General features: G+C 45.0%; 1 protein-coding gene across 3 annotated transcripts; it reads right to left on the reverse strand.

Annotated features, from left to right (window-relative positions):
• Positions 1 to 2,154: 2,154 nt before the first annotated feature.
• Positions 2,155 to 16,892, reverse strand: LOC129196439 (tubulin alpha-8 chain). Of its 3 annotated transcripts, none has more exons than XM_054803913.1 (5): positions 16,810 to 16,892; positions 12,341 to 12,563; positions 9,219 to 9,367; positions 6,864 to 7,544; positions 2,155 to 6,616 (listed from the first exon to the last, which is right to left on the reverse strand). In XM_054803913.1, exons 1-5 carry the CDS (start codon positions 16,810 to 16,812, stop codon positions 6,323 to 6,325), a joined length of 1,350 nt encoding a protein of 449 aa, XP_054659888.1. In that variant the 5' UTR covers positions 16,813 to 16,892; the 3' UTR covers positions 2,155 to 6,322. The 3 variants fall into 3 exon arrangements, with proteins under 3 accessions (XP_054659888.1, XP_054659890.1, XP_054659889.1); XM_054803915.1 differs by lacking the exon at positions 16,810 to 16,892 and adding an exon at positions 16,481 to 16,668; XM_054803914.1 differs by lacking the exon at positions 16,810 to 16,892 and adding an exon at positions 16,310 to 16,462.
• Between the last annotated feature and the right edge of the window lie 10,755 nt (positions 16,893 to 27,647).

A 27,647-nucleotide genomic window follows, 5' to 3' on the forward strand; every position in this document is an offset into this window, starting at 1 on the left:
TGCAACAGACACTTAGGAAATTCACCTAGTTCTATAACTTTACCATCTAGAAGGGACAGGAAGAGCCCACCATTCCCATTTTCTTTCCCCTACTCCCCTTGATTTTGCAAAAGGATCCTAGTGCACCTAGCTCAGACAATAGGTAACTCACTTCCAAGTAGAATGCTTGGAAAAAAATGAATCTTACCCACCAGACATAAGGCACAGAGTTATGAACTGCCCAAGTATCTCCTTCACCGACCTCTGTTCAACCAGCTGCCCGAGTAGCAAAGCTGTCTGATGTTTCATAGCAGTACACAGAGACCAGCAATAGCATCTCACCATTTCAATCCTACAACATTTAGAGACAGAAGAAGTGCAGCTCTTCCAGAAGGGCTGTAAACAGGCCCTCACCACTGTGTAACAGCAGTTAAACATCACCCATCACCTCTAAAAGGTAACAAAGTTGAAGTGGGAGAAATGCCTAACCAGTATTAATGCAAGACAGTTGGAACAGCCTTTCTGGAGCTGATTGTATCCAGATGAACAGAAACTCAAGCCTGTAAAGTTGCCTTGAAAATTTTTTTCAACTTCTCTATGACCATCTGATCTCCAGTCCCAATCTTATAAAGTGAATTTAAATATTCCTGCCTATGATCAGGACTCCCTTTCCACTTTTTGAAAGCCAAAAAGTAAGGCTTAAAGTCTTGTTCTTCCCTCAGGCTAAAAACCACTCAGTTTTGCAGCTGACATAACACAATTAACTGTTGCACATATTGGGCCAGAACTGAGACCACTCAAACCCTTACTGGTGTCACACACAAGCCCGGGCAGACCTTAAAGCAGAACCCAGCTCACACAGTACTTCATTTTAAAGGGACTAAGATGCACCTCTTCTCAGTAAGAGTAACTCACTTAAGACTAAGCCTTCCTGCATTTCTAACTATTTTCTAAATATTAGAAAAAAGTAGTTCCTAAATGTTTCCGGAATGTTTTCTAGACCCTCACACTTAGTATTTACAGCTGATGCTTTTAGTAAGCATTTGAAAAGAATTTAAGTTCTTGTGCTCAAATACTCCCAGCTCTTGACGCAGACCAGGGAAACCAGAACAGTGCTGCAGAGAAACTGTGAAACATGCTCCTGAACAATGACTGGAAGTCTTATAAATCACTGATGAAACAGGACAGTATCAGATGGACTAAGAATATTTTTAAACAAGTAAACATGGTTTCTGTCACATGAAGCTGGCCATGGAACATAGGGCCTTCAGAGAGCCAACGGATGGGCACATGGCATCAGAAAGATGAAGAGACTGGGATTTAACTGACTCACTTCACTGAAAAGCTCCACAGAAGGTACCACTCCTCACATGGCTCTTACCCTTTTTTCATTTTAGTCTCCTGGTATTTCTCAGCCAGCACCAACAATACCTTCAGAGCAATGCAATTTCTCCCACTTCATTGCGCTCTTATTCCTTCTCTCCATTAACAGCCAGTTGAGTCTACAAACCTTTAATCCTCTTGCCCAACTTTTAGAACAAATCTGTAGATCAAAGTCTCTGCACAGTCTGGAAGTTACATAGTTAGTCCTCCTCTAGTTCAGATCAAGATAGGACAGGATTAATGATTATCACCTTGCCAATACACACAGAAAATCCCTACAGCACTTCAGTGGAATTCTGCAATATGACAGAAAATTGTTCTTCAGCTCCTTACTGCTGAGTTTCTTTATAGGCCCAGTCCCTGTTTTGAGTTCAAATAAAAAACACCTTTTCTTTTGAAGTAATCCTTTATAAACATGACGTAAGAACTGGTGAGATCAGGAGTCACCTAATCCAGTATCTTATACCTGACAGGAGCCTCAATTATACTTCCTCTGTACTTTCCCAACCCCTGGTAATTCACAATTCCTATACAAGATATGGTATCTCACATTTAGTACTCTAGCTGATTTTTCTTCCAAAACTTTTAAGGCTTGTAAAAATGAATTCAAAGGTAAAAATGCATTGACTAAAAAAATCTGCAAAATAACTTGAATCTTAGGTTGTTACAATACTTCAGCAAGTGAAAAAGCCATCCCATTACATTAAAATAGCTCTGCATTATAAATACTGACAACTGCAGTTTTGCTTCTGTGAAGCATCTCCTACATAAAGGAAAACATGACCTTGTGTAAAGGCAAACAAAGTTTTATTTGGCAGAAATACAGGCATTTAAAAACATCAGAAGAGAATGGCATGGGGTAGCACATTAGCAGCTTTGTTTCAGATGTCAAGATCTCTGCTGTTACAGGGTTCGTGCAGATTTGACTGAAAAGCGGAGTCAAGCACAGAATGACATCTTCCTTGCCTTAGAGAATTCTCCAGAGTGGAAGTAGTATGCCAGCAGAAGGCCTAGCAAGACTGAAGGCTTGGGACAATCAAAAGCTACATGCACATTTACAGCAGCATAGTGGCAAAGTAATACATTGACACTGCTATTCCCTTAGCTTTTTTTACTAGTTCCTCAAAGTTTTCACAGGAAATCAGTCTAAACTGCCCATGAGACATTGTTCTGACTCCTCACTATTACAGTGTGCAGAAAGAAGGTAAAGGCAGAGAATCTTCAATACCAAGTCATATTATCCATTTTTTTCAGATAATGCTTTGTATTTTCCTAAAACATTGCCAAGAGCAGATAATTTGCAATGTCACCTCTACTTTTTCCACTAGAATAATGGGTCACGCTATTGTTTCTTTACTCACTTTCAATTAACCTCACCAATTCAAACTCCAAAGAGCTATGATCTCCTAAAAAAGTTCATGCTTTTCAGCAACAGGCTGCTAGGGTGAATGTCATCTGACAGGGTTTGAAGTATCTGAAGAAAAAGCCCTTTCTGAATTTTGTTTGAGAAAAGTTTGCTCAAACTGCTGAAGGTGGCAGCATGTGCAGTTGTGTGCTTATGTTACCTATACCATCCATAAAGCTAAAACAGGCAGAGATTTTTATCATACAATTACACTGTGGCATGCTTACTATAGAAATTAGAAATGTACATAATTATATATATAATATAGGCATTAGCACATTAAAAGGTATTCATATTGCTTATTCAGAGGGCAGAGTGGGTGGAAATCAGATTCTGCTGCACTGCATCCCCCTGGGATGGCACCAGAATCATCTTAGAACAGATCTTGCAGATAAGACCAGCAATTTACAACAAAGTTCACAGCAATCCGCCACAGGCTCCAGCTCACTTCCTCCTCCTCCTCTTAATGAGTCACAGAAGTTATTCTGTATCAGGTGATAGCTATTAATTGCCAATCTCAATACTGGAGAAAGCTGTGTCACCACATAGGTAAAGATATATTTAGTTACCACTAGATAATGCCTGCACTTATGCCAGTACAAGTAGGCACCTGACTTTTCAAAGCAGACATGCAGGGATTTCTTACCAAAGAAAACATGCATTTGAAGTTTAGAATTAAAGAAAGGCTTTCAACAGAGTGCAAAGAACACATTTGCTTTTCAGTGACAGCTAATCTTAACCTCTGCAAGTTTCAGGTATTCTCTTAACACTCAAATTTTAATTCAGTACAGATCTCCTACATTTCAGAAAACAGATGAACCACCCATTTGTTAATTTAACCATACAGCTAGTAATTATAATATGTTTAAGGATTTCTGCAGCTAGCTGAAGCAAGAGCAGTTTTAGCAGGATTTTCCTGCTGTAATTATCTTGGCTTCCTATCTGAGAAAAACACTATCTTAGCTCACTATGCAGATGCCTACACAGAGCTAACTGCCCACTAGCTAATGCAACAGTGTTTCTTAACACTGAGAAAGAAAATTTGAGTATGATGTAGGCTAAGAAAGTATAATGTATTTTAAGCATCAGTCCAATGGCTAACAGAGACAGCATCTCCTGCCAAACCTTCCACCAGTGGATGCTTGCCACATTTCAGCTTACCATCTCTTCAAAGTAGCATTACATGTTATTTTTAAAAATTAAAAGCATAATGTATCCCAAATCTAAAGCCTACATTGAATGAGATTCCCTAGTCAGTCCAGGTTTTTCAGAGCACTCAGCATTCAATATGCACAAGCCTTTTACAAGGATGCTAGAGTGCTGTGTCCTGCACAGACTCATCATTGTACATGCCCAGATAAAACATTTTGACACACCACAAACCAATTCCCATCACATAAGCAACAGTGTTCTAAATAAGGGTAATTCACATGTACAGTAGAAACCCCAGACAGCATCAGCAGGAAATAGAGCATGCCAGCCTCAAACAATGAAACTAAGAATCCCAGAAAGAGCAGCAAAATCATTGCTAAAAGATCACATAGAATGCCAGTTCAGAAATCCACTCCTATACAACCCTCGACAACTTTTAGAGGAAATCATGGTGCTGGTGCTTGTGGCCACACAGCACCCTTCATGATCTGCTAGCAGTACAAAATTTCACACCAAAGATCTAGACACATGTAAGGCATGAAACAGTCCTTTGCATATTCCTCCTGTGGGCACTGCCATTACATTAAAAATTGGAATGCATGCACTGAAATGAAGTCGATCTGACTTGCAATGAATGTAGACTGTCTCTTGGGTTATGCCTAGCACATTTGCTTAATCATCCAGTTAGCAGGAAAATAAGTTAGTCAACAGGACTTATGCCTACCCTGGAACATAAAAACACAAGCAAAAGCAAATGAGAAACTCACTGAAACTTCAGACATGCTCAGCTATGCTGAATGGCAGAAGGTATGATTTACACAGCACCTGTATATTCTGCACAAGACCACGGCTGACAAGACAGTCTGAGGCACTCATCTACGTTACAAAGCCTGATGATTGTTCTCCCCATCTATATAAAAATCGGTAACTTCCATCTCCAATAAATTAATTTCAAATCAGATTGACTCAACACAATGGCTGCAAGAACACACAGTAATTCAGGACAACAGGTTTTCAGCCTAAGCAAATGACTGATCAGCACCCAGGGACCAGGCTATTCTGTTAGACCTTCAATCAACAGCAGCAGCTTGTTAATCTAAATTTAAAGGGATACCCCCATCTAGTAGAATAAGCACACCCAAGTCACAGCTAAAACTGAGGTTAGGGAAAGATTCCCACTTCACAAGTTCACGTCAAATACTGCAGCATTACCTGAGGACTGCAGGTTTCCCCACAGAAGGAAGTTAAGGCATTTTTCAAACCACAGCTAAGACTCCTGCTAAGCAGGTACATGCATCTTCATCTACTAACATAGGCTTCAAGGCTTGGCCTGAATCAGGCTCTGCTATTAAATAAGGAGTATAAATAAGGTTGAAATTCTCCAACTCAAATCTAGTCTTCGAGTCAGACTTTGGTATCCTGTAATCACATTCAGTATTCAATCAGAATTCCTCAGATTCACTCAGCTCCAAGACAGAGTTGGAAATAGTCTCAGGTTATGTGGTTTGTGGATCCCTGCCCTGTGTCCTGAAGCCCCAACTCAGGCCATGTAGAAGGTTGACAGAGGCTTGTCCACATCTGAAGATAACCTGATTAGCCAAATCTTCTCCTGTTACATCAGTTTACAATGGAAGGCAGAAGAAGGATGGTAATTTGCATATCTGAACCCATGGACTCATGTCTTCTGCAAAAGAATTAGTTTTAGGGAAAACTAGTGTTGAACCCTGGCCAGCTAACCCAGAGATTTTGCTCCAGACAGCTTCAGACAAAATGCTGACTCCGCAGAAATCCAGCAGACAGGGACTGCAGTTCCTGTTGTGGGAGGACAAAGCAACACCAAGGCAACCACCACACAGGTCCCGACAGAAGTGGCAGGTTCCTCATGCTATAGCACACCCTGCTTGGACATCTCTTCCCCTTCCAGGTTACAGCATCTCTAAGTTACTGGTCCATACTAAGCCTAAGTATAGGCAAAGACTAACTCAAATGGCCTTTTGTACTATCCTCTTTTCTTGAGGGTAATACAAGGTTAGTTCCCGTTGCCTCCACCAGCTTTAGAGCCTTGAAAAAACATAGCTAACTAATCTTCCAGCAAAAGCTCAAGCACATTCTAGTCTTGTATTCTGGGGGAAAATATGCACTATTAGCTCTCCAAATAGCAATGCGTTAAGGACAAGAACTCATCTAACTATAGCAAGATTATTTTATTTGGCTATCTTTCTCAGAAAGAAATACTATCTCCTGGACTAGTGACTACTTGCATATAGTTAATGCATGTACATAGTGTTTGGACACTACCAAATGTCTTGATTAAAGAAGTTTATTCCAATTATTTAACATGATTTACACTGCTACTGAAGAGGCAGTAAAATGGCAAAGACTCGCAATTCACTTCTGTTGTGTTTAATATTCTTCACCTTCATCTTCTCCATCCATCGAGTCTGTGCCCACTTCTTCATAATCTTTCTCAAGTGCAGCCAAATCTTCCCGAGCCTCTGAGAACTCCCCCTCCTCCATCCCTTCTCCAACATACCAGTGAACAAAGGCACGTTTGGCATACATCAGATCAAACTTGTGGTCTAGACGAGCCCATGCCTCAGCAATGGCTGTAGTGTTGCTCAGCATGCATACTGCCCGCTGGACTTTGGCTAGGTCACCACCAGGAACCACTGTTGGTGGCTGGTAATTGATGCCAACCTATGTGAAAAACAGAAGAGAACATGAGTTTTTGTAGCATTTGACAGGACTATAATCAAAGAAGTCAGACAGTAGTTGACTAAAGTGTTTCACTCCCAAGAAAACAGCTCTGTATAAGAACTTAGGTCTCCATTTCTCAACATACAAGACAGGTACCTACAGAACATCTTACTGAGAAAATACACTTCATAAGCCCACAACAGTGAAAAAGTTTATTAAAAAAATCATGCTGTAACTTGAGACTTGCCTTAAAACCAGTAGGGCACCAGTCCACAAACTGGATTGTGCGCTTGGTTTTGATAGCAGCAATAGCAGCATTGACATCCTTGGGGACAACATCCCCACGATACAGCATACAACAGGCCATGTACTTGCCATGGCGAGGGTCACACTTCACCATCTGATTGGATGGCTCAAAGCAAGCGTTGGTTATCTCGGACACAGACAGCTGCTCATGATAGGCCTTCTCTGCCGAAATAATTGGGGAATATGTTACCAACGGGAAGTGGATACGAGGATAAGGCACCAAGTTAGTTTGAAATTCAGTAAGATCCACGTTTAAGGCACCATCGAATCTGAGAGACGCAGTAATGGAAGAGACTATCTGGCCAATTAGGCGATTCAGATTGGTGTAGGTCGGGCGTTCAATGTCCAGATTCCTACGGCAAATGTCATAGATGGCCTCATTGTCAACCATGAAGGCACAGTCGGAATGCTCCAGAGTGGTGTGGGTAGTCAGGATGGAATTGTACGGCTCAACAACAGCTGTTGAGACCTGTGGTGCAGGGTAGATGGCAAATTCCAATTTTGATTTTTTCCCATAGTCAACTGACAGGCGCTCCATCAGCAGAGAAGTAAACCCCGAGCCAGTGCCTCCCCCAAAGCTGTGGAAAATCAGGAAACCCTGCAGGCCAGTGCATTGATCAGACTGAAAGAGAAAATACCCATGTTAAAGCAATGGTGTAGACATTAAGAATCCCAAAACAAGCTCAAGACAGACAAGTCTGAATTCTGACACACAGCAACTGTTCAAGCTTCATGAAAGCAATATTGAATTTCACAGAATCCCAGACTGGTTTGGGTTGGAAGGGACAAAGCCCATCTCATTTCAACCTCCCTGCCATGGGCAGGGACACCCTCCACTAGCCCAGGTTGCCCAAAGCCCCATCCAACCTGGCCTTGAACACTGCCAGGGATCCGGGGGCAGCCACAGCTTCTCTGGGCAACCTGTGCCAGGGCCTCCCCACCCTCACAGGGAAGAATTTCTTCCTAATATCTAATCTCTATCTACCCTCTTTCCGTTTAAAGCCATTACCCTTTGTCCTATCACTACATGGCCTTGTAAAAAAGTGAATTTGATGATTCATCCACCAATAATCAAGCAACTGCCCCATAAAAAACATTGTATTCTTGCCTATTTTAAGCCCCCTACATATTGGAGGGTGACTTCTCCACTTCAAATTACGACCTCAAAACTTGCCCTACCCCCAATTCTCAGGCCAAGGCCATTAACAATGACCAAAAAAAGCAATAATATTCAAAGAGCTACAGACCATCTACCCCTTATACTGATTTGACATTCTCTACCTGTGCAAAAATGGAGTAATCACCTGTCCCAGAACTACCACTACAATCCTCTAAGAGCTGCAAGCATGTAACTCAGTTTTGGGAAGTGAGCTTGTCAAAATGTATTACACTGCCATTCCAGTTTAGTCTTCTCAGATGAAGAAATTAGACTGCCTTGTCCTCAGAAATAAGTGCCCTGTGATGCTTAGCTTGATTCCCAGGAGCAACAGGGACTTCCAAAGGCTTGTAAAAAGAAATTATGACCACATTTTTCAGGTCAAAGTACAGCCTGTTTCGAAGTTATCTTAGCTGTAATTAGACATGGTGGCAGACAAGCATTGCAGATCAAAACTGCTGGTATTCTCAATTAGAGTAAGACTCATCTAGCATTCTGAATTAAAACACCAGAGGTATACCCTGGATTTTTTTTTTGTGCAGTGATAATTCCTTACCTTTGTGACAGATTCAGTAAAGTACATGCTTAGTAGCCCTAAAAAGGGAACTCTAACCTTCTAAGGCGACATCTTCATAAATTTGCCAAATGATCAAAGTACTGGGGAGCCTGAAACATCCCATCTTACTGAGATTTATTCCTTTTCTACTGTTATTACCATAAAATTAATTCAGAAATTATAACAGCAGGAAATGCTAACAAAAGTCTAAACTGCAGAAGCAAACACTCCTATTTAAACTTCCTTGCAAAAGCCCCAGTCAGAGAGCAATCCTTTTCCAGCAGGACTATGCAAATGAAAGTTCTCAGTCCTGGCTGTCTGAAGTTGAACATGAAACTACAAAATTTTGGGGACCTCATCAGCATTTTAGGCCACTTGAAAGTCATATCTGACATGAATAATCCAACCATTCTCAGCTGGCTAATAATAAAAACAAATGCAGACTAAGTCCACAGATTCTCCTGCCATGGAATAAATTAAAGCACAATTTATAGGGCTATGTATGTGTTTTTGATAATCTAATTTCCAAATCCTGTAGAACAGGAAAAAGATGTTTAAGGGCCTTCAGTGAAGAAAAGTCTTACCAGTTTCCTGATACGCTCTAGAACTAGATCAATTATCTCTTTCCCAACTGTGTAATGACCTCGAGCATAGTTATTTGCAGCATCTTCTTTACCAGATATCAGTTGTTCAGGATGAAAGAGTTGCTTGTATGTCCCAGTCCTAACTTCATCTGGGGAGACAAGGTGAACATTATTTATAACTTAGCTTTCTATGCAGACCAGGTTTTTCAAACTTCCAAGGGTGTCCAGAATAAGGTACCTAAATCCTTAGAGATAAAAAGCAGCTTGATTTCTACCTATCAGTAGGTGACACAATACTTAATTTTTCTTAGGTATTCAACATTCAGAGTGTACTAAGTTATTGCTTAAGAAACTGTCCCATTTTACACACAAGTTTAAATTTTTGACCTGCCAGAGCAATTTAAAATTGGACTGTGACAGCACAATCATTCTTCCACAGTTGAAGATAATTTAAGGCTCACTTTGCAGATCAGCATCTGAAATACTGCTTCTCCCCTTCATTTTCCAAGCCCACCGGGATGTTGCCTTATTGCTTGTGCAGCTGTGGGCAGAGCCTACACTTCTTGCTTGTCCCCTTCTTTCCCTTAATTGTACTGTCTGCCAAGGGTAGAGAAGAATGTTCAAAAGGAACAGGAGATGTTCTTGTAAAGATATTCAGTTATTCAAATACTGAGCTGCAAGCTCCAGCACAAATGGCTGTGTTAAAAAAAGGGGCAAATGAGCACACAGCATCCCCCACCAGCTACAGATTTGGAGAATGATTTAGTTATCTCCACTAGTTATCAGAAATATGCACTTACATCTAGCAGGCTAAAGCTCTGTCCTACCACAAAGGTACAAAGACACTCATCATAGCTTTGTCACTGGTTTAGCTCAAGCCATTCTTGAGCTGTATGCTAATGCAGTACTGTATCCTTTAATTAAAATCAGGTGGAAAGCAAAGAGCTTTATTAACTATAGAAGTTGCCTGTTTGCATATATTATTTTTAATCTGAAAAGGAGCAAGACAAAGATAAGCAGATTTCAAGATTTAAAAATACAGTTACTGTTTGAACCAATTTGGACTGACCAGCTACCGCTGCAGTTTGCAATCCAATACTCTAAAGTATTTCCAAGCTGCAAAAAATAAAACAATTTGGAGAAGTCTACCAATCAAAATACCTATGTTTCTAAGACATTCTACATTACCACTCCAAGTTATAAAGGAGAAATACAGGTAAAAGGGAAAAATATAGAACCTAAAAAAAAGATGCCGGTAGGGGCAACATGAGTCAAGACAGTCCTGGGGAAGTAACAAAACTTGAGGATCAGTCATTGCACTATGAAAGTGTGCTGAATAAAGAATTTAGAGTTTAGGGGACAGCTAAACCAACCATTCCCCTGGACATGCTATTCTTCATGCTTTTATATCCATGTGGGGTAGATTTTTAAAGACACCTGTGTTGAATTCCTAGACATGTTGCTGCCCTATTTCTTGATGGAAGTTTGATGGTATTTTACCACATCTACAGACCTGGTGTACATGTACAGCAGTTCTGCTTTCACTAAGAGGAGCACTGATCTGGAAGCTCCAGAAATCCCTGGTGTACACACATGGCAGCTGCAGAGCTGCTGTATGCACAATAGATGCTAGCCCTGCCCAGGAAACTGGATCAATAACTTTCAAATAAGCAGGGCAGGAATAAAGAAAGGCAGCTACCCCCAGGAAGGCACATGATGCAAGAAAACCCTAACTTTTTTAGCATCACCAAGTATTTCATAAGACAGCCTTTTGCCCATCTCCCCATACTACACCTGCATCATTAACAAGTGCTGGAACACTATCTTTTGCCATGTGTCCCAAGACTCACCAGCTACTCACCCCCAGAGGCAAGGTGAGAGCTTTGCCACCTGCTCTCCCTCACCTCATTTCTCAGCCTTTTCTGGTTGCTGAGAGCCACCACCTGGCCAGCAGCAGAGGAAGCAACAGCCACAGGGCTCAAGAAAACAGAAAGCCAGAGCTGCAACAGCTCCTGGGGATATTAGTGTATGGCCAAGGGTGCTTTGGCTCAACTCAAAGTTATCAGTCCAGCACTCCCACCTTTGACCTGCCCAACTGCCTTCTGCTCTCCTGCAGAAGTTCATTCTGCTGTATAAGCCACAGAAAGTCATTTGGGTGTTACAATGAAAATAAGTTACAAGAGACCCATGGTTTGGGTATACAGGAGTAGCTTAAGCCTATTCACTCATCTCCCATTCCCAGTTCTCTACATATTGCAGAAAGATAAGCACAGCAACTGCACAAGCACAGACCTCCTCTTCTATGAGAGCCCCAAATCACTACTGAAGACAAGACAGCCACAAAACCAGCTCCAGCAGAATTACATCAGGCACACACATTGGTGAGAGCAAAAACAAGATTCACAACAAGGAACAAGTGTCTTGTTAAACTGGGGAGCTCACTCTGGGTTGGCAGTGCAGCTAACGGCACAAATAGCATGACTGGTCAGTGGCTGATGCATGGGATCACATCTGAACACTAAGAGCCAGTGTGACCAGAGCTTGCAATACAATTGATTTTCAGAATAAGAGTAGATTGTTATTCAAAGATAAGGCAGCAGGAAGTTGAAGTGCATGTTTGGAAGTCCCTGCATTTAGGCTAGCAATTGAGACTCACTTTTGCAAGCACTATTCAAGCTACACAGTAGAAGACTGTTTTGGGGAAGCACAGGAATCATTCCTATGTACAAAAAGAAATCTGCTTAATGATACATATCATATTTTAAAAAGGTTCCTGTTGACTGCTGTACACATTATGCCATATTATTTCAAGAGGTTATAACTAGTTCCTTGCATAGCAAGGGCACAAGACATTCAGAAGACCCATTTAATTCCACAGGCTGGCAGCAGGTAATATTTAAATTCTTTAGAGTTCCAGAGCATACATTTGCCAGTCTTAATGAATGTAAAGCTAAGTATTTTCCACCACTAGAAAGATGTAGGCAAGCTTCACATAGTAAAAAATTAAAGCTCCAAAGCATTTTGCAGGACTAGAGAAATGGATCCCTTAGTCAAAAAATGTGTAAGTTAAATCAAGTCCTACAGCATGTTCTACAGTCCCTTACACAGGTCACTGTATTTACCTATTACTGCTGGTTCAAGGTCCACAAACACAGCACGAGGGACATGTTTTCCTGCACCAGTCTCACTGAAGAACGTGTTAAAGGAATCGTCACCTCCACCGATGGTTTTATCACTTGGCATGGTACCATTGGGCTGGATGCCATGCTCCAGGCAGTAGAGCTCCCAGCACGCATTGCCGATCTGCACACCAGCTTGACCAACATGGACTGAGATGCACTCACGCTGTGTGGAAGAAAAAAATTGGATCACTCAGCAGAAACAGCAGTTTCCTTGTTTAGAAAACATTCAGCACACACAGCTTGAACTCTCATACCACAAAGCTATTAAAACATTGGCCTTATTGTCTTGGTGTTAGGGCCATTTGGCACAAAATACAACAGAACACAAAAGCCTCTTTCACTCATCATCCACCTCCACCTAGAAAGACCCTTTTGGGCATTGTCATTTTTACAAACTCATTCCTCCTTGTTGCTCCTTTCCTCAGACAGGAAGAGTTTGATCAACTCTTCCAAAGCCTTCAGCCAACTCCTCTCAACAAACACTGAATATTTAGAAAAACTGATGACTACACCTGTCACTGGCCAAAGTGTCCAGAAAAACTTCACACCCAGAACTCCAGCCCCAGGAGCCACATAAGCACAACCACCAGAGGGAGCAAAACCTTCTGCAAGATCCAGGGCCATTTTGATTAATGTACCTAAAATCAGAAAAAAATATTCTCCCAGTCACTTTAGGGAACTTTGCCATTCTGTAGAAAAGCTTTTGCCTAACGAAACCCTTAGTATCACTTCATAAATATGGAACATCAGGCCTCACATCACACTGCTGTATGCAAAGTACTAAACTCCTTAACACTAGACAAAACTCTGCCTCTTAAGCTATGTAGAAAATAGTTCATGTCAGCAAAAGGATCTATCCATACCAATTTATGGATTCTCAAGTTGCCTTTGATGTCCAGAGCATAAACCCAGCTTCCTTAATGTTTCAGCATAGGGTTTTGAATATTAAAAGCCAACCCACAATGGAACCATCTCCAAACTCCTGGTCCATCTGTGGCATTTTATATTTAACTTCTGGTTTTGAGTGACAGTTGAACACATTCTAGAAGAGCCTGCATATAGGACAGTTTTGAATAGCTGTCACATTTAACTATGTTCAGACCCTATGACTGGGTGATACAATTAATTTGTCCCCTGAAATTCCAGGATAAGTAGGACTTGGAACTGCCCAGTCCACATTAATAGTCAATGCAGAAAAGCAGGAGTACAGTCCTTTAAATTTCCTTGAACACCAAGAAACTAAAATCTATATTTGCAAAAAAAAAATCACCTGTTCTCAGCCACAGCACTGAACAGCTGAAAACTGTTGTTCTTCAGCTCCCCATCCATCTGTGTATTCAGATATACAGCTTCCAGGAGAGCAATCCACATCCTCTCTGAAACCAGCCTTACTCAAAGCTGCTGCCACACTACCAAGGCCATTACTCCATCACACTCCAGGCCAAAGCACTGGGCTTGGCAAAGTACTGCGATAGTAGAGGACAGCCAACCTAGACACTGTGAAAAGGTGACAGGAAAACCAGCTTGAACATGCAGCCCAACAATGCTGCACTATCACACAGAAGTCAGACCATGGCAATGAATTAGGCCGCGTCACTCTTTCAGGAAAGCAGGAGGACAGCCTGCAACTCTTTTCTACAGTGATAGGAGAAAGAGTGGAGCTATACCACCACTTCAGCCTGGATCCTCACCTGTACTGAGGTCCTATTAGTGATCTAAGCTTTGTTAGTAAAGCTCCCAAGCAGGTGAGGAAGGTCACTGAAAAGAAGTGTGTAGGGACTAGCATGGCCAAGCAAAGTAACTGCATGGAAAACATCTGACTATACATGAGCTTTCCAGCATCAAATGAACTAGCACTACTACTTCAACCTACACAAAGCAACAATCATTCATGTTCCAAAGAAAAAATTTAAGTCTTTGAAAGTACTTGGGCAACACAGCCACAGACCAGGTCCTACTGGTGCCATGTTAAACACATGGCATGTTTACTTTGACAAAGTACAAAGTTCAGCACTTGGGGCAGAGTAACACCCTGCATCAGTACAAAGAAGCAACCCTGATGAAAAGATCCTGGGGGTTACCACAGAAACTGTCCTGAATGTTCAACAGGGCATTCTCATCCTCAGCAATGCAAACAGTGTGCCAGGCTACAAAAGGAGACACATGGCCAGCGCACCAAGAAGCCTTCCCTCTGCTCTGCAGGAAGGTTCAGTCAGATGTTAGGAGGATGCTGGGAGATTCCAGTTGGGTGTTAGGAAAAGCTTCCTCAGTGGTGCAGCCCTGGAACAGGTCACCAGAGAGGTGGGAAGGGATCTCCATCCCTGGAGGTTTGCAAAACTTGGCAAGATAAAGTCAGTCACAAAAACCTGGCCTGGTGCTACTGTTAGCCCTGCTTTGAGAGGTCTCTCAACTCCTTCCCTGCAACTCTACCAAGTACTTTTAAGTAGCATGTGGCTATTTAATGAAACACAAATCTTTGTTAGACACTAACAGACTCTGCCTCTTTTGCTCTGCATATCTTTTTCACAGCAGCGTCTTACAGTACCAAGAATACTAAAGAACAGAACAAAATCTGAGCCTTGAAAGGATAATCTCCAAGTTGTAAAGACAGGCAAAAGACAACTGTCACAATCATTACAGTTTGGGCCTTTACACATCACTGATGGAAGTCTCATAGTTATTAAGGTTTAAATATGTACTACAGACAGTACTGTTAAGTGCTGTATTCAAGCCACAAGTCAGGACACAGAATCCTAAGTAATTAACACTAAACACTCTCCCCCACTTCCACTATTTTCAAGCATAGAACCAGTTTCAGTGGAAAATCCCAGATAATCTTCCCAGCCCAGCCTGAACCTCTCCAGCCTCCACTACCTGTCTCCTTTTGCTATATGATGCACCCCAGCTTAAGAGCACTGGCTTGTCTGCTGTAACTGCCCTTTCAGTAGGTGCAGTACTTGCTGTCTGTACTCCTTGCCAGGCTGAAGTCATCCAGCTCCCTCCACCTGTACCAGTGGATCATGCTCTAGGTCCCTCGTACTCTCCAGCACAGTATTTCAGGTACAGCTTCATCTGTGTGAAGCTGATGGAAAGCCAAGTCTCATAAGAATGGCTGTACCAGCTCAGACCAAGTTCAACAACACACCATAAAGAGGAAGGTGGTTTCCCTAAGATGAAACTCAAGGGAAACTGCATCCTTTGCAGAGGTGAGGGACAGCATTCAGTCTTGATTTGGCTTAATTTAAAAAATGTGACCATAAACAGCCCCCCACTGAAAGGTAAGAACAAGATAAGGACAACAATACATCCCTCCAATATTCTCCTAACTTCTAACCATTTCCAGTTAAACAAATATTTTGTATGCATTTGCAACCTTACAGAAGCAGTCTGCTATATTTTTTAAATTCATGTAACCTTCTGACATCCACAATCTCTTTTCAAAAAGCAATATACAGGGACAGCACCCACATGCAGAGGGACCTCATGCTTGTCCCAGAGACTCCAGCTGACAGCTCCAATTTGTTGTGCTGCACAGCTCAACAGCCAAACTCTGTCCTCTTTATGATGCCCCAGCCCTTTATCATACCTTTCAGACACCCCTTCAAGGCTGACTCCTAACTTACAAGGTCACACATGCCACCTCAGCTTTATCACCCAGCCAGTCTCACCAAGTCCTTCAGGAAATCACCCTATCAGCCCATTCCCTGACCTCTCCAAACCACCTCACACCGCAGCTGGCACCTGACTCCAGCAAGGGCAAGCACCAGGACAGAAGCTGCACCTCCAGAAACACCCAGTGCCATGGCCTCCCCGCCGCTCCAGGTCCCGCACACCTCAAGGAGGTGTCCCCCCCAATTTTATATTCAACAGGTACCCGTGAGAGCACCCCAGCAGCTCACCCCCCCTCACCGCGGTGTGCGGGCTGGATGCCCGGCCACGTCCCGCTCCAGGGGCCCAGGGAGACGCGGGCCCCTGGGGCTAAATGCACCCGGGGGGCGGAGAGGCTGTCCCAGGCCCGGGCCGTGGCTCCCCGCTGCTGCGGAGGGCCTGGGCCGGAGTCACGTCTGAGGGAGCCGTCACCTCAGAGCCGGCCGGGGGCTGAGGGTCCCGCCGCCACCGGGAAAAGCCGCCCCGCCGCGGGCCGCCATGTTCTCGGAGGAGCCTCCACCATTTTGGGACAAGGCCGCGCGGCGGGACGCGACACCGCCAAGGCCCGCCGAGGCGGCACGGCTCAGGGCCCACGGGCGACCACGGTCCGGCGCGGGCCTCGTCCCGCCTCTCCTCCCTCCCCGCCGCGGGCCGGGGCGGACCCGCGCCTCCCGCCGCGCACGGGCGGGGCCGGCCCGCCCCTCCCCGCACCGCCTTAGCGTGCGGAGCAGCGCCAGGAGCCCCCCGGCCGCCCCCCTCACCATGGCTCGGGCCGGCAGTGGGCAGCGCTGGGAGCGGCAGACGCGCAACGGGTCTGGGCAACAGCACGACAACAGCTGCCCTTCCCGGGCCTACCTTATATAGGAAGGAGGGTGGGGCGGTTGGCTCCTCACGCCTTGCTCATTGGCTATACCTCTCTCGGAGGCGTAACCTCCTCGCGGCGCTATTGGGTGCCTCCGCGTCGAGATCGTCTGCTCTCCCAATCGAAGTCAGGCGGCGGCCGCGTGGAAGGCGCCAGGCTGTGCGCCATTGGGTCGTAGATATGAATTTCACCTTCCTGCGCTAGTTATTGGTTTATTCGTAACCAGGGGCGGGGAGGAGGTGGGGCTTAGTCTTCCCGCCAACGGAGGCTAGAGCCTCCCTCCTCAGGCTGGGGCGTTCGTCGGCTCCGCTGCGGGTTTCGCTGGTCTCCCGGGCGGGCGGCGCGGGCTCGGGGTTGTCCTGGAGCCAGCGGCTGGCGCGGAGAAGGAGAGGGGAGAGTAGGGCAGTTTTGTCTACCCGAGGGTCCCAGACCTACTGTTGGCTGCGAGCAGGCCCGGTGGTCAGCGCTCACACTGATGGGGCAGGCCTGAGGCGGGCGGAGCCCAGGGGAGTCCCGGCCGGGCGGCAGCTGCCTCGAGAACCGGGCTGCGCTGCGGCGCTGGTCTCCGCCCGAGGGGCTCCTGGACCCAGCCGTGCACATTGAGTCCGGTCAAAGCAGCCGGCAAAACGGCCAGGCGAAGGCTGGGATCAGACCCTGGGCACCCAAAGACCCCGGCGCTGCAGGCAGGCTCTGTGGGAGTGCTCGTCTGAGGGTGGAAGAGTGAGATGTGGCAAATCTTTGTATTTTCCCTCCGAGGAGGGAGGAGACAGCTCCATTGCACAGTCAGCAGGCAAAGCAGCGCTTGTACCAACTAATACTGGAATAGAGAGTCACGCAGCGAAAAGGATTTAAAGCCAAAGGACCAGATCTGGAAAGCCACGTGGATCCTACTGAAATCGGTACCTTTGGTGTTTAAATGCCCCAATTTAAGTTGGGTGGTTAGATGGGAAGTGTAAAACCCCTGTGATGTGTCCCAAGGCTTATATTAAGGGAAATATTAATGAGATTGCTAAACTTGCTTCTTGGGCAGAAAGCTGCTGCTGTAGTGTACGCACCTGAAGTTTGATACCTGGGCACCATCCTCTCAAGGGCAGCATAGGCATCAGTTTCAGGAAACTGCTTCTTCCCCCGCTGAGCTAAGCTTTTTGCTGGCAGGATAGGTACATGAAAGAATTTTAAACAATAACAAAGTAGATCATGTTTTCCCCTTCCTATGTGGATCTCCAATCCTGTGAGCAGCTTGAACAAAAGTGATACTTTTGAAGGGAGCGTGATGGAGTCATGTCAGGCTGGGTCTGGTCTAGGTCAGCTGGGACGGGTGCTGGGAAGTGATGGACCCCCTCACTCCTACTAATCTCAGTGGTAACTGAAGCCTGCTAAGGATGCTACTATTGCTATTATCAATTTCATTGTGATGATTTCAACACAGGATGTAGAGATGAAATGTGTGTGGGTGCACACTCAGAATTACTGAAAGAAAAGAAAGACAAAAGTCCTCTGGAAAGCAAGAATTGGAGGATCGAGAGAGAAGGACAGAGATGGAGGTAGGGAAAAAAACCCACAAATAGTATTGATATACTTGTTTTTCTGAAGAATGATGCCAAATGTAATGAGTGGCTGAAAACCAGGTAAGATATAAAAGAGTTCTCAGCTGTCTGTAGAGGATTTGGCTGTCTCCACACCAGAGGGAGGTTGACCGGGGTTTGAGGGATGGTTTGGAGTGATCACACATCCAAGTACCTATACCAAGAAGCAAGCTTCAGCAAGATCTAGTCCCTCCTGCTCCTGTTCAATAAGCACACTGTGAGTATGAAACAAACCTTTTTTTGAACCATGAGCTGGGTGGCTAGGCCAGCTGACATCTGGGGACTATATACAACTTTGCAATTAGTTTTTTTTAAAAACAAGTCTTCTCTGCTTTTACGTAATCTAATCCTCAACAAGCACAAACTGTTTGTTTAGTGCTATCAAGTTGGTATACATTTGAAGAATCCAATCAACATTAAACTTCTAATAATCCCCGCCCCCATTCCAGCTAACCTCTTGTAATATGCTCCAGTCAGCTCTGAGACATGAAAAAAACTTGTCTTTCTGTTTTTTCATCTCCTTTCTTTTATTGCTTAGCCTAACTTCGCTGGGGTATATCCTCAGCTGCAAAGCACCTTTAGCTCAGTCTCCTTGGTGAAGCTGTTGGGTGAAGAAGGCCAGGACAGTCATAGCTGGCTGAGACCGGCAGAACTGAAATCTGCAGTCAGGGGTGGTCACACTCAGGTGGGAGGGATCACACCTGAAGTGATCACAAGCCATCATAGCAATTAGTAATAGAAGATGAAAGAGGAAAACAGCTACAATATTTTAGTTTCTTTTGTTCTTTTTCAAGGGAGGAAAAAAAAAAGGCAGTTAAATGTTCTTTTTTTTTTCTCCTCTTATCATATCTTGTGCTTTTTTCAGTCAGAAACAAAAATATCAGCACCACATGGCTGACTGGACCTTTGCAAACCAGCTTTGGGAATCCTTTTCCTGCAGGATAAAAGAGAAAAGAGGCCACATTCATCCACATCTTACAATTGTATTACAAATATTTCAGTGTTCTTTTTCCTTTTTTTTTCTTCCTTCTCCTTAAAGCCTCCCATTTTAGGCATCAGGCGAGAATTCCATGCATTCATTCAAAAAGATATACTTGGTTCTACTCTTCCAAATTACTAAAGAAATCTTCAACCTATGAGCAAAGTTTAACCTAAGCTTGAAAACCTATGGAAAACAAGTGCCCACAATGATTATTTTTTTTAAAATCTCATGATTTTTAAGCCACGTAGGAGTCTGAAAGATTTGATTCATGTTTTTAAAATGCTCTGACCTGAAATAACACTCACAATGCTCTAACTGTCCTTTGAACTCTGCCAGTGCAGTTTAGCAGTAGGTCAGACCCTGCATTGTCAATGGTACAGAACCAACTGTAGTATTTTCTTGTCCTTCAGAAATGTTAAAAGACCATGAAACTAGAAGGGTCAGACACCTTGCAAAAGCAGGAAATTAAGATTGTATCATTTTGTCAGTGCAATGAAAATTCTTCTCAGCTTAGCTGACAATTGAAATCAGAGATTCAGGCCAGGCTGGGGTGTTATAGTATGCCCTGGTCCAGCTTGAACCGAGGTTTTCAGATATTTAACTACTGTACTAATTACCTGGTCTGATTTGTCTTAACAGCTATTGGGAAATGCATTTTTGACATGTACCTCAGCTCTGAAAAGCGGTGTTATCCCCGCTAATCTGGATTTACCAGGACTGCTCCAGCTGCATGAAGTATTTGTCAGATTTTGGTGAGAAAATCAGGTTTTGATGCTACTTTGTCAAATTTCATAACAGCTGCTTGGGCAGCTGAAATCTGTTCTGTTGTTCTGCATCAGCTGCAATAAAGTTTCATTCACCAGGCTTCAGCATGCTTGTCATGCAGCATAAAAGGGGGCATCAAGGACAGCAGGACCATGCAGTTGGCACTTCAAGCTGAGTGCCTCAGTGTGCCTTTCCATAACTGATGCACTGATGATAAGTAACCCAGCTTGTGTTGCTGAATACCTGGAAAAGCATTTCTTGGGGACTGAAATGCATTTGATTTAGGGTAGCTAAACAATAATATCAAGTCCAAGGGGCTATCATGTATCCAGGATTTCTGCACACATTCTCTTTTCTTGCTGGAGATAATTTCTGCGTGCAGTATGAGAATTTTTTACATTTGTCCAGGATTTCTCTGTGTCTGGTAATGCTATCAAGGCCCACAGAGCACAGACTTTGGCTGCGTACCATGTATTCAGTGAATATGATACTTTCAGAAAATGCTGGACTTGCTGTGTATTTGTGATAAAGTCTCTGTAGCTGCAAAGTGGGTCTGGGGATTCTCAAGGGGTTTGGGTGAAACTTCTTTGGATGTGCAACTATATAGCTCTTGCTTTCTGTTCTTTCTCAGAAGCATTGGACAAATAATGTGTGCGCAGTCACTTCTATCAGTGATTTCCTAAAAATGTAATAGCCTTAACCCTGGGCCTGTCTGCTAACTACCTGTCTGTGCCAGGTTTGAGATGACCTGGGATTTCCATGCACATTTTCCAGCACTGAGATTGACAACAGCAACGTGCTGCATAGATTTCAGTGAGGTCTTGACTCCTTCTCGTTCCCAGGTCACAGAAAACTCATCTGGGTGTGAAGATTGATGACAGCACATGTACAGCTAGAGTAAAATGTTCAGATTTCATCGCTAAGGGGACAATGCTTTACCAAGACTTCATTTTTTCAGTACTCACGTTCATCTCCTCCTCTCTGAGTGCAAACCCATTCTGTTTCAAACACCCATTCTCAGTCCTGTGTACTTCACTCCAGCTTTACATCTGGCTTCTTCCAGAAGTGTGCAGCCCCTCTGACTGCTTCATGGGAGAGAGACTCTCCCTCCCAAATGCCCCTTTATGAAGGCCAGAAAACCAAATCCAGATGCCTGTTTGGAAAATTCCTATGTAACAACAGGACAGACAAGGGTGAGGCCAGATGGGGACTCTGTATGTCCCTGGGCTGTGCAGTTTTTCCTGCTCTAGTTTAAGTCGTACCCCGTGGCCACCAGCCTGACACCATGAGATGTTTCAGCCCATTTCAGGCCAGGGGCGGGAGGGTTCCTGATCAGCGTGAGAGCCTTGTTCCTCAGTGACAGGTTTTATTCCGTGGTTCTGAATGACTCTTCCAGTCTCTAATATAATTGTTTTTATTAATGACTTTAAATTCTAGATGCAAGATCTGGAGCTGACCCTAGACGTTGGCTGGGAGCTGGTGAGTGGACATGGCGTGCTTGCAGCAGCTTACAGCAGGAAGTAGTGTGCTGCAGCAGCCAGTTCCTTAACATGGATTAGACCTTCTGACACGGTGAATTGCATAACCCAGGTGAGCAGGGACGGATCCAGTCACTCCTCCCACCTCTCTCCCATTGCAGCGGGACATGGCTGTGGCCTTTATGGCCACCTGCTCGTGACTCCCTGTGTCATTTGCCATCTAAAATCTTCTTTCTTAGCTCCCAGACACTAGTGTTACCCTATGTACTTTTCATTCTTTGCTCCCATTCTTTCCTCATCGCTTTTCCCAAAAGGAGCACGCAGGTTTTCTCTTGGTCAACTCAACACGTGGTTGGGGCTGGGGACAGGACTGAGTTTCTGAGGGAGGGAAGGTGTAATGTAGTTAATCATTCACAAACATGGCCCCTTTCCTTCCCAGTGCGGGGCCCGCTGGGAAGTTACTGATTTGTCAGCAGGCTGCAGGGCTCTCTGCTGAGGGTGAGATGAGTGCCTTCCAAAGCACAGATTGATTGCCTCAATGCGCACAACAAGGGGGTTGTTGCAAGCGAAGGCCCACGTCTGTGCTGATCCTGGGTGCATCTGTCGCAGGCTGACACAGGAGCAATTAGTGCTGGGCTGAATGTTTGCGCCATTGTGCTGGTGTGGGGCACCTCTCTGCATTGTTAATGCCTCCTGGCTGTTTTGGTGGTGTGGCAGAGAACAAGAGGTTGGTTTTAGATATATATGTTTTAATCCTGGGGTGACTATACACGTGAGGACATAAACGTAAGAAGAGTCACACTGAATTGGACATAGGCCTGCTGAGCTCAGCACCACTGAGAGTCATGGTGGCCCATAGCAAATGCCTTGGGAAGTATACAGAAGGTGGCCAGTGTAACAGCATCACTACCCTGGGATATTCTCCCCACCTTCACAGATTCCTGTCTCAGAGAATTCCTGAACCACCAGCCTGTATTTTCCCATCCTAAACTATCATCTGGCTACAGGTTTTGCTTGTCTATTTTATCCTTCCCCAGTAGCTGAATGCCTTGCCAGGCTCCATGAAGGTAACGCAGTCTCCTCCTGGATTTGGGATCCTGTATTTTTACAGGCACGGGTATTTTTTAGTGTTGGCAAGGAATTCCTTCCAAATTGTCTTGACACGAATCTTCATATACTTTGGTTTTGTTTCAATCTTTTGCAACACTGGGTGCAGTTCACTTGGGATCATCTGCTCTGGTCTAATCCTTCTCCTCTAGAAGACAGGCCTGACACCCTGCCTAGGGCAGCTTGCTGTGGAGTTTTATAGGGCCTCCTATCGCACAGCCCTGACCTTTGGCTGTTGCAAAACACACTCTCAGCTCTGCAGAGGGACAAGGTTCCTGACATCAGGTAAAGCAGCACCTTTGTTAGTCTTGTGGAGAGGTAGAAGGGGAAGAGAAACAGGGATTTTGTTCTTTTTTTTTTTCTCTGTAGACTGGGGAGGGAATGGCAGGTAAGGAAAACTTGTATAAAGCCTAGCTAGCAAATATGAGGAAAAACAGTACTTTCCTGTGCTGTGTGATGAGATTTTTAGTTGGTTTACCACTGGCTGCGGTCGTGAGCTGCCCAAACTAGCTCATCTGGCCATTCAGGTCTGGATGTTGCTAATGGACTGCATGTCAGTAGTCCGCAGCTGCATGAGCAGACAGCACTGTGTCCTCTTCTGCCTGAGCATATTGATGTGAACTAAATGAATCGTGCAAATCAATAGAGGACAACCAGAACTGAATGCTCTGTTTCCCTAGATCGGTTTAAAATCAGAAACCATGGCAGCTCTCTCTGTAGACCTCTCCCTGCCCCCCTGTCTGGGGTACAGAAGGGTCACCCTGTAGCAGAAGGTATGTACACAGCAGATTTCCATTTCCTTGGCAAGTTGAGTATCAACAAGCCCTGACCGGAAAGGGAGACAAACACTGCTCTATGTCCGGGTGGTGGGGGTAGGGCCCTGCAAAGGAACTGGTTGTGCAAGTGGAGGTGCACCCAACTGCCTGGGATGCACAGGCCTGAGAGGGACGCTGCAAATCTTGTCACAAACCAGTTCAAATCGCTAGGCTTTGATTGCAGTGCAAGGTGTTTTTTCCATCATGCATACATGTACATTTTATCTCAAGTGCTGTACGCAGCAAACAGAGGAACCATTTGGGGAGAATGCACAACAAGTGGAAATGCTTAATCCAGTGATCTCAGGCCAAACCTCCATGGGAGGACATGGATTCTCCATGAGGGTTTGGGGAATGTTTGCTGGGTGCCAAGAAATATCTTTCATTTAGAGCTGAAAACTATCCAACTAGACAGGGTTGAATTAATTTCTGACCTAAACACTCCCTGTTCCAGATGGGCTGGAAATCCTTGAATATGGGAATGATGAGTGCAGAAAGGCATAGCTGGAGTAGTTTGTACCAGGGAAGGAATTGTTTCTCTCCTGAACACTGAACATATGCAATAGGTATATATCTAATTATATGGTTATACCCTGTTTATGCCTGGTCCTCCCCCTGCAGGGAGTGTCAAAATAAGTGGAAGGATGTGCTTGAGTTGCCAGATTGGAACCCCAGAGGGCTGGGCTCTCCTTTTGTTTTGAAAGATTTCCTACGTGATAGTCAGCAGAACTGCAGCAGAATGGATGTACACAAGAGATTAACGTTTCATGAGCAAGTTTAATATCAGCATTCTCTACCTTGATCATTCGACTTTGTAACCTTAATGTGCTATTAGCGTGGCTTCTTGTAGGTAATCCTTAAATAAGATCCTGTTTTTAATGGCCTTAAATACATTCCCTGTTTTTAATCTTACCTTATTTGCTCTTCCAACTGTTTTAATCCTGCTCCTGCAAGCATGGACTTGGCTACCTGCCCTATTTTTTTGTTCTCGGCAAATCCACCTTGCAGGGGCTGCTTCCATTCGCTGCTTGTTTCAAATGCTACTTCAGCCCTGACTTTCACACAGTACTTCTTCCCTGCCTGCTTCACTGCTGGTCTGCAGTAACAAACCTCCATCAGACGTTTGTCCAAGCTGAAACAGCTTCTCCATCAAGTCCAGTTATTTTTTATTTTACAATTAAAAGGCCTTCTGAATTACTCACCTATTCACAGTGCCATCTCTGTGTTGTGAGTTTTGTGTTGCTGTGCTGGCTGGTACCTCTCCGTCTCAAATTATGTCAGACTTCGGTAACTATTGCCTGTATTGGTTAAACTTCTTGGCTCAGGTTCTGTTCGTTACCTCTGGCCTACAATTATTTTTGTGTTCTCCACCACCATCTTTTGGTTAAGATACTGAAAATATACCTTGTCCTGTCCAGCTACAATAATTGGCCTCTTTTTTGTGTGGGTAACTGAAATCACCCATTAGACCGGATCTCTCTCACTGTGACGTTAACTTTCTTGCCCTGGTCAAGCAGTAGCGCCATCTACCAACTTATTCATATTATTTCCAACATTTGGACATTCCTATCTGTACCAATTCTTTGCTGTGTGGTCCTTTTGACCAAGAAAGCAGTCATCTGGTGGTGCAGTTAGTGAATGTGGTGAACAGTTCACATATTCTGTACTGGTTTCGGCCAGGATAGTTACATTTCTTCACAGTAGCTTGTCTAGGGCTGTTTGGGATTTGTGCTGAAAACAGTGCTGATAACACAGGGATGTTTTAGCTATGGCTGCGCAGTGCTTGCACAGCATCAAGGCCTTTTCTGCTCCTCACACTGCCCTGCCAGCGGGTGGGCTGGGGGTGCATGAGGAGTGGGAAGAGGACACAGCTGGGACCAGCTGGTCCCAGCTGACCAAAGGGATATCATAAAACTGGGGGGCGGAGGATGGTGGGGGCTGGGGTGTTGCTCAGGGCCTGGCTGTGCATCATTTGGTTGGTGGTGAGAACTGTTTTCTTCTGCATTGCTTGCTTTTCTTGGGTTTTATTTTCCTTGCTCTTTGTTCCTTTTTTTCCTTTTTCTAAAAAAATATTTTTAATTATTAAACTGTCTTTATCTCAACCCATGAGATTTTATCACTTTTACCCTTCTCATTCTACCCCCATCCCACTGGGGGGGAGGGAGCGAGTGGCTGTGTGGTACTTAGCTGTGGGCTGAGCTTAAATCATGGCACATCCATAGTCCAGAGATGCCACTGGCAGGGCTGTATCCATCTGTGATGGTCAGGCAGCATGGATTGGGTGAAGTGTCACAGATCTGAGTTGGTTCTTGCTATCTTAAGTGCATACCGGGTGGTTTTAAAGAGAATCAAATGGATTGTTGACCAATAAAGCAGGCAGGAACATAAACTCCTCTGTGGACTGTCTCAGATTTGAGCTCCCCAGTGAACTCGTGGTGACACTGACCGATTGCAGAGGAGCGTCGGACCAGAGCTGAGCATTCATTTCCCCATTACCCTCACAGAGCTGAGTGCACTGTATGTACTGACTTGGCCAAAAAGCTCCAGGTGGTTCAGTAATCCGCAAAGGGGTGCATATACAAGGCAGAATGGCTTTGCGGGTGCACAACAGGAGCCCCACTGCAGCCAGTGCACCCTGTCTAGCATTGCACTGGCCTTATGGTGCAGCTGTCCATGGCAACAACCTCTCTTCACTGATATCTGTGTTAACACCAATTAAGCATCAGTTTAGCTGGATCAGCTGCACTATAAATCTGGTCTGGCAGGCAGGGAAGCCAGGAAGTAGAGCAAGAGGGTCTCAGTAGACAGAAGCTGAGCTTTATGCTGTGCTGCTCTGGGCACTGTGGCTTCACCTCTCCCAAAATCAGGAACTGGGTCTCAGGTACAGGCCAGCTGCACACAGATGCTGCCTCTTGGTGCTAGCATACTGGGTTTCCAACAGAAATCCCCAAATCTGAGCAGGGGCCTGGAGGGAAGGGATGGAACCAGATCCCTGAGTGGTGCTGGCATCGTGGGGGCCTTGTGGAGCATCGGCACCAGAGCCAAATGGGGACCTGTGGCTGCCACAGGGATTTTGCTGCTGAGGGCACTGAGTCTCCAAATTGCTGCTGACACCTGCAGCTACATCTCTCACTCCTGGTTATTCCTTATCAAGGGAGGGTCCTCCCACCGGAGTCTGAAGCTGCTCCTTTCTCCAAGCATCTTTTCTCCTCAGGAGCTGGGTCCTGTGTTTGCTGAGCCCCAGCACTTCTGGCCTCCTCCCCTTTTTGGTGCTAGCCCCTTGGACCTGCCACAGTTTGACAGAGAACTGAGTCCTTCTGCCTGTTTCAGAGAACACGAGTCATAGACTGCTCCCTCCCCAGGAAAGCACAAGGCAGCAAGATCTTGGAGCCACGTCCTCATGCTCCATTGCCAGAGATTCCAAATTAACCAGGGATTCTGCAACAAGCTGTGGTCTGGATGTTTGCCATGGAAAGAACATGCTGTTAATAGTGTTCCAGGTGGCGTGCAGAGCCAGCTACTTGAGGAGGGGAAGGATACCTGTGCTGACATGGCTTTGCTTATTTTCCCTTGCTCTCAGGGCACCTCTTCCAGCTGGGTCTGAGCAATGGCAGAGGGTGACTCCCAGCAGCACTCAGACAAGAGCACTCTGCCTCTGCATGCACAGCGATTAAGGCTCACAACTGTCTCCCTTCCTCCAGGGGAATTCAGAGACTCCTGGAAGATGAGGAACATGAAAGGGGGAGCAGAAGCACAGCTGAGTATACACACACTCCCTGCTGCTTCCCGTGGATAAACACATCCATGCAGGGAGCTCTCCTGCCGCAGCTTCTCACCCCAGGGCAATGTGGCTCCTATCGATGCCACAAATTGCCCTGAAAGACTTTTCAAGGACAGACTTTGCCTGCAGTTCTGACCTGTCCTGCTGGACTAACACCCGCCAGGAAGGCAGGCAGGCTGCTGGAAAAAAACAGCTCTGGCTCTTCTGCTTTGGCCTCCTCTGG

This window comes from Grus americana, chromosome 25 (assembly GCF_028858705.1).
Source record: "Grus americana isolate bGruAme1 chromosome 25, bGruAme1.mat, whole genome shotgun sequence".
Classification (NCBI taxonomy): Eukaryota; Metazoa; Chordata; class Aves; order Gruiformes; family Gruidae; genus Grus; species Grus americana.

What these genes read in the sequence shown, in the direction of transcription:
- LOC129196439 (XM_054803913.1), bottom strand. An exon ending in CCTTGAACCAGCAGTAATAG is followed by an intron (nt 9,368 to 12,340) that starts GTAAATACAGTG and finishes TTGTCTCCCCAG; the next exon opens with ATGAAGTTAGGACTGGGACA. An exon ending in GGTGCCCTACTGGTTTTAAG is followed by an intron (nt 6,617 to 6,863) that starts GCAAGTCTCAAG and finishes TTTTTCACATAG; the next exon opens with GTTGGCATCAATTACCAGCC.